The 15,065-nt window shown below is 43.1% G+C and overlaps 1 protein-coding gene across 1 annotated transcript in view; it reads right to left on the reverse strand.

Moving 5' to 3' along the window:
* Window positions 1-4,083: 4,083 nt before the first annotated feature.
* PXDC1 (PX domain containing 1) overlaps window positions 4,084-15,065 on the reverse strand; it is a 74,360-nt gene continuing 63,378 nt past the window's right edge. Inside the window, exon 5 of the mRNA XM_029590554.1 lies at window positions 4,084-5,439. Coding sequence (XP_029446414.1) covers window positions 5,325-5,439 — 115 coding nt within the window. The 3' untranslated portion in view covers window positions 4,084-5,324. The remainder of the gene's footprint in view (window positions 5,440-15,065) is intronic.

Genomic DNA, 15,065 nt, shown 5'->3' on the forward strand with positions numbered 1-15,065 from the left:
CATAGGTTTCTGAATAGTTTGTTATCGCAATTTAACTAGACATGTTTATTCTCTGTAACCTCCTCTAAGCTCCTTTATGCCCCTTTATGTTATCTGTTATTTGTTTCAATGTAAACCGTCCATCGAGGCATCAGTTTTATTTCCTTGTAAACCGGTGTGATATGTATATTATACAGGAACATCGGTATATAAAAACTATAAATAAATAAATAATAAATTCCACTTCAAGACAGTGTTAAAGCACACTCTGTGAGGGCCATGGCGACTTCAGTAGCACACCTACGCTCGGTGCCACTTCCTGACATTTGCAGGGCTGCCACCTGGAGTTCTCTCCATACCTTTACAGCCCATTATTGCTTAGACAAAGCCGGAAAACAAGATTCCATCTTCGGCCAGTCTGTCTCTCGCAACCTATTTACAACGTGACATACCAACACCCTTCCGGCCTGCCCAGTAGGGTTCAGGATGCCCTTGCCCAAATTTCATCCCAGGCCTAGTGCCTTGCATGCCTGAGTACATTTGGTGCATACTCTGACATCCTCAGCTTGGTACTCACCCATATGTGAGGACTACCATTCTGTTTGTCCTGTGAGAAAGCAAATGTTGCTTACCTGTAACAGGTGTTCTCACAGGACAGCAAGATGTTAGTCCTCACGAAACCTGCCCGCCGCCCTGCGGTGTTGGGTTCGTATCGTTTTCTTATTTTATTTTCAGCACTACCTGTAGCTTTTTAACAAGACTCAAGGGGGACCCCCTGCTGGCTGCAGGGTTAGTGCCATGTTGGGCATGCCCAGTAGGGGGGTCAGTCAAAGCTCTAGAAACTGACAAAAGTGTTCCGTGATTGGGCTCTATCCTGTGATGTCACCCATATGTGAGGACTAACATCCTGCTGTCCTGTGAGAACACCTGTTACAGGAAAGCAACATTTGCTATCCCTTCTCTAGCTAACCTGGGCTCAAACCTCCCCACTAGGTATGGATGATAACTGAGCTCCTCTCTCTCAGTTTCATTCTTTTGTCTTCACTGCCAGTAGGTAGCGGTACTACAAAAGTAATACATACAAACACCAGCCTTTTCTGAAATGGTTTGCCCTTTCTAGTTGAAGGTCAGTGGTAAACTCCAATCACCATATTCTAAAGTTTATCATATAGTATATCAACAAATATTTTATTTTATTTTTCAGAATAACTGCAAAATAAGCTACATTGCAGCTGGCTTCCAAATCTTTCCAGGAACAAGTTCACAAAAAATAAATAAATAAATAGTGCCACTAGTATTATTATGTTAACTAGTTGAAAACCAGAAAGTTGCACCTACACCTAGTACTGGTAACTGCTAAAATATATTAATAATTTGCAGTTGAAACAATAAAAAGTGGAATACCTCTGCTTGTCATCTATGGTCTAGGCAGGGGGCAGTACTACAAATACCATCTTTTAAAGGAGGTTGGCAGACTTGGGCATAGACCTGCAACATTTCTGTAGCAGGCTCTATGTTTTGGAATTGTTTTCCTGACTTCCTTAGATAGGAATTATCCTTGGAGTCTTTAGAAAGCACCTTAAGACCTCTCTTGTCCCTGGCAAATAATCTGTCAGAGGTTATTTGGTGAGGATTCGCAGGAAGTTGGCCATTTAAACATCTTTAAGGCAGGATTTAGTTTTTTTGTTTTTTTTTTTGCTTAATGTAAAGTTTGTATTATTGAGATAATAATTTTCTAAATGTTGTAGATGGCTTTGAACAACCTTCTCAAGGCAGGGGAGGCAGCCTGTAAATGAATTAAATAAATATGTGCCCGATATCATATCGGCCCGATAATGAGCTACAGAATTCCTGAAATTATTCTAATCTCTTTCAGCTGCAACAGTTACAAATTTTAAGATCTGGTGCAAAGACCTCGAGTTAACTTGCTAAGTTAAGTTACATCCTTATCCCTTGGGAAAGGGAAAGGAGCTCATGACTAATACCTCATCCAAAGTCATTGCACCTAGGCCATTAACAAAAATGTGTTAATTGTGGCCGTTACTGTAAGGGCATTTTGACATGTGTCTTTCCATTTCATTTTCAGTGATTCATCTAGATTCTGAACTGCTCTGCAGGTGGACATTGCTCCAAATTTTCTTGAACAATTTTATGTAGGAACCATCTCTGCAATATGACACAAAAAAAAAAAGAGGAAAAAGACTACTTCCCTTTCTATCTCCAGCCATCGGGAATTAATCTCTTCCCTCCAATTTCGTAGACTCGATCCATCACGTTGCAACATGATGCAGAAGAAAAGTTGGGATGTTGATCCTGCCTATTTGCTCATGTGACGTTTCTAATGTCTAGAGTGTTATTCATGGAGCTTTTTTTTTTTTTAAAAGGAACTCAGAAAACATGCAGTCCATTTTCTTATAAAAGTCAACAAAAGAAAAAGCATGGACAGCATACTAGTGTATAATTTCTCTGCAATATAATAGATATTTTAATAGCTTTAAGTCTTCCCCACCATGATAATTATAATGGTGATCACTTTAAACTTCTTGAAGTAAACATTTAGTTTTTCCCACGTTAATCAAAATTGTCTCTCTTAAATCATCATGGTGTATCACTGCCAAGTGCTTTATCCCCTCCTGTTCTCAATGAAATGAATTAGGATCTAGAACAGCTTTTGTACAATGTTAAGGAAAGCTTCCAATTTGGGCCAATTGATTTTGTAACCCAAAAACAAGGCAATAGAGTCTGTCAGTGTAGGAATGGATACATCTAACTCAGGGCCTGATTTACTAAGGGCCCCCGACCACCACCAGAGACAGAGAATGTGGAAAAAGCCTTAGTAAATCAGGCCCCGAGTTAATCTGTCATCTACACAGAGGAATAGCCTGCATTAAATGTCATTAACAATTTCCCATCAATGTCCTTTGTTTGTCTGTTAGACATTACTAAAAGTTCCAGTTCTAAAACTTTCCAGTCTGCACAGAACAAAAGAACCTGAAAACCAATGAGGCTGCTCTAGGGGCTCCATGCAGCACACTGAAGAAGAGATGTTCGGAATCCAAACCAATCTAAAACTGGAAATAAATATCCCGACCCACCCGTTCCAAAGCTTATTCACCATGTAACGAAAACCACTGCAGCCAGAACCTCCACCTCTAGCCCAGGCTCTCTTGAATTCTCTTACCATTTTTGCATCCATCACCCCCACTGGGAGGTTGTTCCATGATCCTAGCATCCTTTCCACGGAGATAGGTTTCCTTATGATGCCGCTGCAGAGTCTATTCCCCATCAGTATCGGATCAGAACCCCCTTCTGGTAAACCTTTCTTTCCACTGGAATGTGCTTCTCTCTTATGTACACAATATAACAACAAAGTCCAAAACAGAGGTAAAATAATGATATCACTCCACACCTACTGCTCAAAAATATAATACGATTTACTCCTGCAATCACACCAATACAATTATGTTGGGACTATTTGAAAACAACTGTCTATGAAAAGAACTTTAAAAAAAAAAAAAAAAAAGATTTCTTAAATATGTGTATGACCTTCAAAATGCAGCAAGCATGACACTTGTTTTGCACCACTTTTTATTCCACTGCTAAAACTCCCATCATCTGTCCAAAATCCTTTTTTTTGGGGGGAAAATTATTTTGCATTTAAAATTACTGTTTGTAAAATCACTTATCTTAGAAATCTTCATTTAAAGTCCCAGATATCTTCTTTACATTAATCCCAACACAGGCCGTGTTTCAGAAATCACCCTGCGTCGTCAGGGGAGACTTTATGATTTATCCTACACGTATTTAAAAAATATTTTTAAATTAAAGTTCATTGCAAAGAAAGTTGTTTTCAAGTCCCAACATAAACGTATTGGTGGATTATATTCAATTTTTGAGCAGTAGCTGGGCAGTGATATCTCTTATGTACACATCAGTAGTGTTTGACTACCTCTGTCATATTCCCCTTTAAGACACACACAGGACTCACATGGCGATGCAGTACTGAGGTACCCGCCCTATAGGGGGAAGTTTAGCAATCTTCTGCTGTTCCGTTCTCAGTATAAATTAAGAAAAAATAAAAAAAATAAGTCATATGATTTGAAATGCAGGTATTAAATATATTTAATGTGAGTAGTACATTTTGTATAATTAAAATATATTTAAAAACAGACTGTATAAAAGTATTAGGATTCTCAATAATTTACTGAATTATTTACAGGAACAGATCACTAAAGCAGCGCTAGAAGTGAGAGCAGCCGCCCTCAGGTTCTTTCAGGCCGGAGGTAAAGCAAACTGCACATGACAGCTCCAAAGCGGAGTCCGCCAAAAACGTTATTATGGGCAATGGGCTCCCTCCAGATGCTGGCTGGGCAAGGAAAGGAGGATACTAATTGCACAGCGTGGTCGCAGAGAGAGCCGGCCCGCCTGCATGACGAAGGCCTGATGCTGCTCGTTTGGAATGGATTTTCTGCTTGCACGGGCTTCTCGCTGAGCTCGGCCCAGAACTCTGCCATCGATGGAATTTTCTAAGGCCTTTAATTAGGCAAAGCCCTCCCGGAAACGCGTTCTGCAGGCTTCAGAGGGGCCATGCCGATTCCAGAGAGTGGGAGGAAAAGCCTAGTCAAGTGCATGGAGAAAAAACAAAAACAAACAAAAAAAAAAATACGTGTGTCATTCAGTAAAGTGGCTTTCCTTTCACATTTTCATAGCTTTGTAATAATTTTCAGCATCCCTTGGGCATTCAAGCAAGAACAATTAATAGGGAATTCTCCAGAGTGTTCTCTCTTAGATAACAAGCCAGACTTTCAGATCAAAATAAGCAAAAACGCTCCACTTAGTCACATGGTAAACCTGTAACTTGGATGCAGACGACTTTCAAAATCCGCAGCTGAAGGCACCGTACATCTGTTCAATAAGCAGAAATGTCTGTCGAGGTGAAGCTAATTTTTGGTGTCATCGCCCTGCAGCAGGAGCCACTGACATTTTTATGGGCCTGGAATTGTAGCCTTGACCATAAATTTATTTCCTTAAATAATAAGCAGGCACTCCAGCTAAAGGCTCTGGAAGACGTCCGCCCTTTCGGCTGAATAAAAGGAGAGCTGGTGTAATCCGTACAGGCACAAAGGATGCTGGAGTTCACCTGCTAGCGCATTCAGGAAACACTGAAAACATTTCATGTGCTGGTATGTAAAATCACTTCCACAGGATCCAGGCTGCCAGCTGCCTACTGTGCAGGGTTACCGCCGAGCCTTTGACTGATTTAGCTGTATGTGTTTTATCGTAAGACAGAGAAGCGGACAAAGGCAGAATTCTGCAAGGCAGCCGACCCCCTTGTCTTGACATCCTTAGTCTAAAATATCCGTCTCGAATGGTACCAGGTGGTAATAGGACAAGTTGGTGACATAAGCTGCTGGGTCATCATTGTCCGGCTCAGGAGAAAACTCTGTACCATTCTGAAACCTGAAAATAAAAAGTAAAAAAACGTAAACACGTGGTTCAAGCTTTCCAGACTTTTTTTTTTTTTTTTACACCTTATAGTGGGCTGCTGCCCTAACAGGTCCCGTGTTCTGGGACACATGAGGCCATCATCTGGGCGGAGGGGCAGAATCTGACCGTCCACCTATAGAGGCTGCTGGTGAATCCCAGAGCAACAGGGCTCCCTGCACATCCTGGAGTTTCAGCACACTTGGGGGATGAGTGCATAAGAATAAAAGCATTCACATTTTCTCACATCTGCTTTTAAGGGAAAGCTACATTATATGCCCAGGGAACAACTGCAAACCAGGAGATGGTGTAGTATTCCCCCCTACTCTTTAAAAAAAAAAAAAAAAGTTGGTTTGTCTGCCTATCCCAACATAAAAGCATAAATTTTAGGTGGAAGGTATACTCTTGTAAAAGTCATCTATAACTCAAGTGTATGAGTGCAGGGGAGATGGGGATCTAAAATTATATTATGCACTAATCTAAGTTGTTGATACAAATTCCAAAGCATATATGGCACAAGAACATGCAGAACGGTGACCCCAATTTCTCTAGGGAAGCGTGGAAGGATATTTGGGAAGGTTTTGGTAAAAACGCCAGTGGCTGCCTCTTTGAAAGGAACCTCTTAAAGCTTTCCTATAGGACCTGCTTTTCCCTCTTTAGATGAGAATGTTATTCTCCTGCTGGAGATGGTGCCCTCAGGTGGAAACATTTTGCCACAGGTGGGTGAAGTGTCCAGTAGCTCACAATGTTGGACTAAAATGTCATATAGCAGATGTATCAGGGACAGCATACAATCGAACTTTCCACTTGATCCTATGATCCATCTGCTTTATTGCATTTGATTTCTGCCGTAAAAGTTGCATTAGCCAGAAACTGGAAGCTAGCTCACTGACTGGGTAGGGATCGATGGCTTCATAAGCACAGGAAAGCCCAGAGATACAGGAAGCATAGAATAGTACAGAAAGCATGCTGCTACCTGGATCCCATTTTGAGATTAGGGGGGTGTAATTTTTTTTTTTTAATATTGCAAATAAAGAGAGTCAGCAAAGAAGTGCAGAACTTACAACGATTTTTCAAAGAGGACCCGGGTACATAAATCCACTGTGAAAACGATCCCACCATATCCTACTCATGCACGAGTGGGTAGGATATGGTGGGATCAGGATAGGGTAGGAGCAGGAAGGTAGATTTATCCTGTCTACGGCCATTCTGAGGCTGACCCTGGGCCCTGTTCACCAAAACATGCTCTGCACACATTTTTTGGGGCAGATTTTGTAAAGGAAGAAGCACATGCAGAAGCCCAAACCTTTCCCAGCTCTGTCCCCCAGAACGCCGCTGGCTCAGTCTAGGTAAACTCACTCGTGACCATGACATATGTGCACAGCTAGACCCACATATCGGGCAAGCAATTTTTCAAAAGGCCACGTCTGCACACAACACGCACAAGACCCTTTGAAAATCACCCTCCCTACAGAGAACAGTAAAAATTACAGCAGATCATCCATATACCTTTGTTTATTTGATAAAAGTTCCCTCCTTTTGGTGTGGCTGCATTGTGCGTGTTATGTTCCAAATGATTTTATATTCAAGCGTAGCGGTTTACTGTTTTTGGCTGTTGATGTTTCTCTTTTCTTCTTTCAATTTTGAGTTTTGTTTCTTGTTTTGTACATGACAAACAAGCAAAAGCAGAGGGTGGCTGAAAATGTATTACAATACATATTGTAATATTTCTGACTGCTAGGTACACAGCAGTCAGACAGAGGGAGAGCAAAAAAATATTTACACATCAAGACAAAATAATAATGTTCTACATGACTCGCCAACTTTCCACAATCAGCCAACCGAATCCCTGGAAGTAGTCTACAAATGCTCAATTACCCCACCCTTACTTTTAGAGTGACACATCTATAGCATCCATATGTGACTCAGTAGTATGTCTGAATGCTAAATACGTTACAGAACAGAGTGGGCAGCTTACAACATCTATTTGCTCCCTGGCTGGCTGAAAAGATACTGCAAATTTAAGGATGCCTAGGATAAGACAGAGAGAGTAGGGGTGAGAAGAGAGCTGAGAGTTTTGGTAAAAGACCGGGGGGGGGGGGGGGGAAGGGCAGGGTGGTGGCCAAGCATGTTCATCTGATAGCTGGGAGATATCCCAGCAAAGACAGGAATAACCAGACAGACTCTGCTGTGATTTGCTATGGGTTTTTTAAATTTTATTTACATGAACAGCTAGCAGCATGCGATTGGCTGCTTGAGAAAAGGTGCATTGAAAAGCATCCTTTAACTATAGGTTCTGTTTTTGCCTTTGTAATAATTGTTGTCTTGGCAGGAGTATGCTCTTCAGTTAGTGATAGGAGCAGGAGGGTAGATTTATCCTGTCTACGGCCATTCTGAGGCTGACCCTGGGCCCTGTTCACTAAAACATGGCTTAGTTGTATCTTTTAATGATTTTAACACGGAACCCATAAGGCATCAAAAGCTCACGTCCAACACTACGTCTGGAGAATTCTTATGTTGGTCAATGAACTTAATGGTAACCTGCAGTATCCAGTTCTCTCCAGGAGGAATACGGCCACTAGTACCCTGCATTGCCTAATCGTCACCCGCGGTAGAAGGTACAGCAGATGGCTTCTGCACGCATGACACTAAGAGTTTGCTGCATCTTTAGCAAACCCAGAAATGTTTAAGAATTTACTGCAGATTGTCACTGACCTTACCCACAGGTAATAAAGCAAATCCCACACTTTAATGCATGTTGCTGCAAATTTATGTGCCTTAACAGATGCAGACAAAGCCAGGGGCCCTAATTTATCAGGCTCAGCTAAGGCAATTGGAAAGCACAGAGCAGGGGGGGGGGGGTAAAACAATCCACACTGGACTATACAAAATTTAAGATATTGGAAATACAGGCCTGAAACGGGGATGTGTGCGCAAATGGTTCGACATGACCAAAGACAGGTTTACCCACATAAAATGCCTTACCCGACTACAGATAAAAGTGCCCCGTTACCCATAGGGAAAAGGGGTGGTCGATTTGGGGGATTTTCAAATCTCCACATCTGTTTGGCACGGGTCACCGCTATAGCCGGATAAATACTTTATCCAGCTAAGGGTTGGTGACCTGTACCAGGTAGTCTGAGAAGTGGGGAAGTGGCAGCAGTAACTTATCCATATAAGTAAGCAGCCGCCACTTACAGGGATAAGTCTGTATTTATCCGCGGACATTTTTAAACTGTTAACTTTCCCCCCCCTTTTTTTTTTTTTTTTAGGGGTTTTAAGTTCCAACACAGTAGCGCTGGAAACTTAAGTCCAGCTCTGACCTGGCGTTCAATTTCCAGCGCTAAAAAATGTGCACTGGCCAGATGCAGTGTCTCTTCGTCAAAGGGAGCACTGCTTACTGCCCTCATTTGCATGGGATTTCCATGCGAGGGCACTGAGCAATGTTCCTGATCAGAAGCACGCATTCCATGCACACAAAACTCCTTGCCGCGTCGGGAGTAAGTTTTGCACGCAGAACAATTTGAATTTTAAAAGCCCAACGTGCATCGAAATTAGGGGACGCGTGAATATAATCGGGCTCGTGTGCGCCGAGGGGGATTTTAGAAGCTGCCTGGATATGCGTGTAAATGCTGCTGTGCGCACATCTCAGAACTTCTCAAAAAAAGGGGCAGGCATGGGCGTGGACTGGGGACTGGCATGGGCAATACATGGGCATTTCGAGACTTTAACCATAAATTAACACGCAAATACTTACGTGACCCAATACTCGCCGAGGTCTCTTGCCATGTAACTTTACTTCTGCTATGGATGGTGTATAAATTTAAAAAAACCAAAAAACCCTACTGAGCCATTTCAGAGGTGTGTACAGGGTCTGGGGTGACTGGGGGTGGGGGGGGGTAATACATTATCAAACGAGGGGGGTTTGGAGGACCTAGCAGTTAAATGGGCAAACTAGGGAGGAACTGGTAACAGAGGCAATGGCGTCGGCGAGTGTCCAGTTTAAAAATTTCCTCACTTACACAGTAGAAGAGGCTTTTGAGCGCACAAGTGCATGTCCACTTAAAATTAGGCTCGCTTGTGCATATGGCCGGGCTATTTTATAACATGCACGCATATACACACGTATGTTAGAAAACAGCTGCGTCCCTGGGCTCGTGCCGATGAACGTGCGCACGTGTACCCGCGCACTAGTTTTAAAATTCACCTTAAATGCATGCTGAAGTGCAGGCAAAAAAGATGCGTATGACAGAACGGGCCTTTCTGCACTGGCCTGAAAGAGAGGACATAGGTCTTTTCATTGAATGAAAGTACAAATAAAGACTTTTATACACAGAACAAAAAGATTTTTCTATACAGTAAAGTCAGGGGGATGAGAAATAAAAGGACACTGAATAGGAAGCGGCATAACGCTTACATTCAGAAAAATCACTGACAGTGTGATTTTTTGTTTCTTCTGGCATTCTATTGCCAGCATCATTCCATGGGCATATTTGCCTTCTCACACTTTCTCCTCCTCTCAGAGACTGAAGTGTTACCCCCCCTGAGAGAGTCCTGGTCGTTCCTCAGAACTCTTCTCCAAGGCGCAAGGCTGGTTAGACCAAAATATGCAAATTAACCTGGGGCTCTGAACAACTGTATGCAAATATGACTCATGAATATTCACAGCCCAGGCTGAGGAGGCTCCAGGGAGTTTTAGGAAACCTAATCTAGAAGCCATTCTTAAAATGATCCCCAGGCATCATGAATGTTGAATTGCTATCAACACAATGTAAGTCACAACCCCAGAAACAAAATACTACTCAAGTAAAGAAAATCCTGAGGAAGACCATCTAGCTATAGTTGGCTACAATTTAACTAAGTCTCATTTCTAATCAACCTTTTGTAATGTACTTGTTTTTGCTCCATAGGGTGTTACGGTTTTCCTTTTTTTAGTACATACAGTACTGTGTCATTGCTCTTGTACATCCTACACCCCGACTGAGTTTATAGTTTATCTGTAATCCGTTTTGGGGTTCATTCCAAATTAAAGGCAGAAAAATCAAAATTTTAAAAAAAAACAAAAACAAATTCTTCCAGCAAGCTGCCTGGCTAGTATGATTCTTTGATATAAGATGACCTGATAGTTCCAGGGGTATTTCTATCTAATCATGTTTCTCAGCTTTTATTTCAAAGTATTTTGGGATACGTGTCCTTCTTCTTTAAACAATAAAGACTATGAATCTGGCATATTATTTGGAAAAGGAACCTAGGAAACCAGAATTTATGATAATCCCAAGCTGCTGCAGAGGTCAGACCTATCAGATGTTGCTGCAGTTTGGAGGTTGCCTGCATGTGCTGCATCCCAGGGTTTGGGGTTTTTTTTCATTTCTGATTGCTAGTTGACCACAATTTTTTGGATCCATATTTGGAAGGCTTTTCACTCTAAAAGGGAAAGCAGAACTTTCCAAACCAAGTCAAACTGTGGCCTATGAGTCATCTTTTGATAAGCAACCTTCGGTCTCACAGAGAGAAACAAGTACCAGGATTATCCCCAAGAACCACATGCGTAAGGTGGCAGAATTGGGTACCAAATTTTATTCCACAGAAGAGGACGCTTTTCTTTTATTTGACGCCACAGTTTCCTCCTGCTGCTCTGTACTTCCAGCTCTGGCACCAGGAGCTTTCATTCACAACTACCCCGGGATTCCCCCCCCCCCCCCAATTTTATATCTCCTCCCAACTTATGTTTAGTGCAGTCTTTGTAATGACTGTCCTGGGCCGAGGACCATGCACCAGGGCTCCTTTCAGAACCCTACAATCATGGGCCACGAGTCCAGCCTGTAGATGTCACCCTGAAGCAACGACCAGGTCTTCCTCTCCCTGTCCCAGAGGACTGCGAGCAGGACATTTTCTGATGGAGATTTTCGAATGGGCCATGAAATGATTATGCTTGCATAATTAAAGCAACAGCGATTCAAGAAGGCTATGCGGGATAAGCGTTCTTATGTATTAAACTGTGTGCCCTATTGTGTTCTCAGACAAAATTGCTATGATAGAATCGCTGTGGGCTCGAGTCAATTCATGCCTCCTCACATCGACTTCCATGAGTAAAAACGCACGCTTTCGGCACCAAGGACTGAAAAAGCACAGGAATCGCCGACAAAGCCAAAGAAGAATATTTAGAAACTCAAGCCATACTGGTGCCTATAGCTGGATGAGCAAGCATAAAGAAGCAAATAATCCAGTTCTTCAGATAATGACGAACATCTGCAGAAACAAATTGTAGCATCCATGCTCTTGCAAGAGAAGATGAAAGACTAGCGCAAATTATGTTATTGCTTCATCAGGTGCTAATTTACTGTGTATCTCCCATGAGGCAATCATATCACGCGTTAATAGCCAACTGCAAATTACTGGAAATATACCAGTTAATTTCTAAAAATCTGTACCAACTTTCTTATTAAAAAGTACGTAAGCTTAATGAATAAAAATCTAACTACAGGGACAAACTGATGTTGAAATTCATCTCAGATAGCTTTAAAGTATTAAGCCACAAAATCTATTCTTTTAAAGAAAATTTCTTTCCAATTGCCTCCTCACCTAAGTTTATTAACCTTATCAATATCCTATCCATTACATTCTGTAAATTATCAAAACGTGCACCCGCTGACGATAGTTCTTTTTAATATAGTCCCGTGAGTAAGCCCAGTTCAAAAATAAACTTGATTACTTGCTCCACCCTAGGATCCACGAAATATAATACTAAAAGCTGTGGGGCCAACTGTGCCACATGCTTGAATTGGCTGTCAAGTCATGTTCTCCCTCAATTCCTTTTCTCCTTTGTTAGTGTAAAGACCCCTTACCAACTGAATGCATCCCTTTTATTAAAAACATTTTTGGAGTACAGGGAGTTTGTTCGTGCACCTCTTTGGGAGGTTACCCGAATGAACATGGACACACAAGCTTTTTCAGGCTTGAGTGCCAGAGGTGTTTTGGTTTATAGGGACTGCTAGGGTTTTCTGGGGGAGGCACATGGACAACAGAAGGGTTCTTGTGTGCAAGGGAGTAGCTGCATGTCTGAAGGAAGGGACTTGGAGGCTTCCTTCCTGTTTTGGAGAGCACAGGAGAGAGAAGTCAGAAGCTTTACCATTCCTATTTTCCCTCTAAGTCTAAAGTTCTGGGGCCTGATGTAATAAGGAGTGGTTAAAAACTGTGCACTAAAACTCAGTGCATAGTTTCTTAATGTGCAGATTTAAAAAATTGTTTTAATGCCCAAAACAGTAAGCTAAATGGTATGCTGAGGCACTGGGGACACTGCCTGGAAAACGTGTGCACAAGCTGGATCATACATTTTAACTCAGGGGGCGAGGGGGAGTCTCTCTCAGATGTGATTTATGAGCACAAAGCATGATTTGTGCACATAAAATATATGATTTATGCACACAAATTCTTTCAGCACAGAAAACATTTTTTGTGCATATTTTTTTATTTATTTTATTTTATTTGAAATTTTTGTATACCGACATTCGTTAGGCAAACATCACATCGGTTTATGAATTATATTTGTGTGCGCAAAGCATGTTTTCTGTGCCTAAATTCAGATTACAGATCTGGCTTCTGCCCGTAGACTCACACTGACCTCTGACCAGGAGTAAAATTTCCAGCGCTAAGGTAACAGCTAAGCCAGCCCACCTCTCTGCACTGGGGAGTAATGGTTAATGCCTTCATCTGCACGGGATTTCCACACGAGGGCACTAAACAGAAAGCACAGTTTTACACACATCGGGGCCGATGCAACAATTGTGCGCTGAAAACGGGCGCTGAACAGTCAGCGCCCACTTTAACACACTCCCAGGCGCCCCTCCTGGGGGCGCCAGGCGATATTTAAATTAGGGGTCGCGCCCCTAGCGCCTCCTTGACAGTGGGAGCCCGCGAGCGCCGGGCGTCTGCCGGTTAGGAAAACAAAGGCTGAATTTAATCGGCGGTTTTCCTAAACGGCAGACATCCAGAGGTTCAGGAAATGGACATTTGTCAACGGAGCGTCCGCTTCCTGCGGCCGACTGCCGGTGCTTTTTTTTTGTTTGTTTTTAGATAGATTTCTTCCTCCTACTTAATATCACAACGTTAATTTCCGAGTGCAAAAATGTAAGTCTTAGACGCGCCTTTTTTTTTTTTTTTTTTGAATGGGGAGTGAATAGCATTGCACACAAACAATGCGTGCACAACTGGAGGGTGAGGGGGTGGGGGGGGATTGTGTGCTCTGCCAAGCGCACCTTATTGCATTGTGCCCGAGGGAAAGGAGAAGGGGAAACATTTATCGGGGGGGGGGGGGGGGGAACGCCAGCTCTCACTTTTAGGATTTTTCTCAAGTAAGGAGAGAGTCCTATCTCTGAGCTCTAGCGTGTTCTATTTTTTGGGTGGCCAGAAGGGGTCTGGGACCCACACGCAAGGAGGAGTTTCTTCAGCCAGTGTCACCAAAATGCCAACACGGTGCTCCACCATTGTCAGAGGAGAAGTTTGCAGCCATCTGGGACTCCAAGGAAAAGGAGAGGAAGACCGTCCTGCAGAGCACAGCCATGGTAAATTCAGGTACCAAGGGGTGTCTGAGGAGGCAAAGTGATCCCTAGAGCCTACCCATTAGGAGATCCTGTGACAGAGAAGGAGGGGGATCCTGAGCAGCACTGCTGGGAGAAATTGATTCATTTCAATGTGAATGCACTTTGGGTCATATTGTCACCCTTGAAGAAGCTGAGTATTAATAAATAAAGTATTATTGGAATACTCTTTTCAAGCACGAAGGACGATTAGTCAGAGTCCAAGTTTTCACCCCCCAAGAGCCTAGAAGTTTCTCTCTCCTCCCTGCTCAGGAACAGACCTTTACCTCCCAGCCACCCCCGTAAGCCACTCTGTTAACTGGAGAGGCACAGGAGGGGGATATACTGGAAAAGAATAAAGCCCTCAAGGGAACGATGAACAAACATCAAACCTCCGAAATGGCACACACTGCCTTCTTTTATTTCCCATATAGTCCTGGGCTTTCAAACAAGATCAGAAAATAGAACTGCTGGTCCAGAAGAGCAAGCAAACTCTGCTGATCAGAAGAACGGGGGCTACGAGTGGCCAGGATCAGTCTGACGGCTCGGCAGCAGCAGCCCTGGGTGCTACCCAAGCAGGATACTTCGGTTTAATTCTTGAGCCCTGCTTTCCGCCCCTTGGGCTGAGGATGCCACAGAGACAGCACTACCAGCCTCCTCTGGGGGAAGGAGTTCCCGGTTATTGCTCCAGAGCAGCTCTTGTTGGTCCGACTCGTGGTCCAAGCATGCTGTATTCTGGTGGGAGCTCTGGTCTGTGGCCTCTGGCTGTGACAACTGGGTTAGACGAGAGGTTACTGTCGTGGGGAGGGGGTACACGATAGCTCAAGTCCCAGCTGAGGCCAGTTCTGCCTCAGCTGGGACCCCAAAAGAGCAGCGGGAAATCTAGAAAAAAAAAAAATCTCCAGGTGTTCATGACGTTCTCCTGTCAGCCCCTTTTGGAGCGCATTGCTTATCACTGATTTGTGTCACCTCGGGGGGAAAAATTCACTCCAGCTCTCCATCCCGTTGTACACTTCATAAGAGCAG

This window comes from Rhinatrema bivittatum, chromosome 2 (genome assembly GCF_901001135.1).
Source record: "Rhinatrema bivittatum chromosome 2, aRhiBiv1.1, whole genome shotgun sequence".
Taxonomy (NCBI): domain Eukaryota; kingdom Metazoa; phylum Chordata; class Amphibia; order Gymnophiona; family Rhinatrematidae; genus Rhinatrema; species Rhinatrema bivittatum.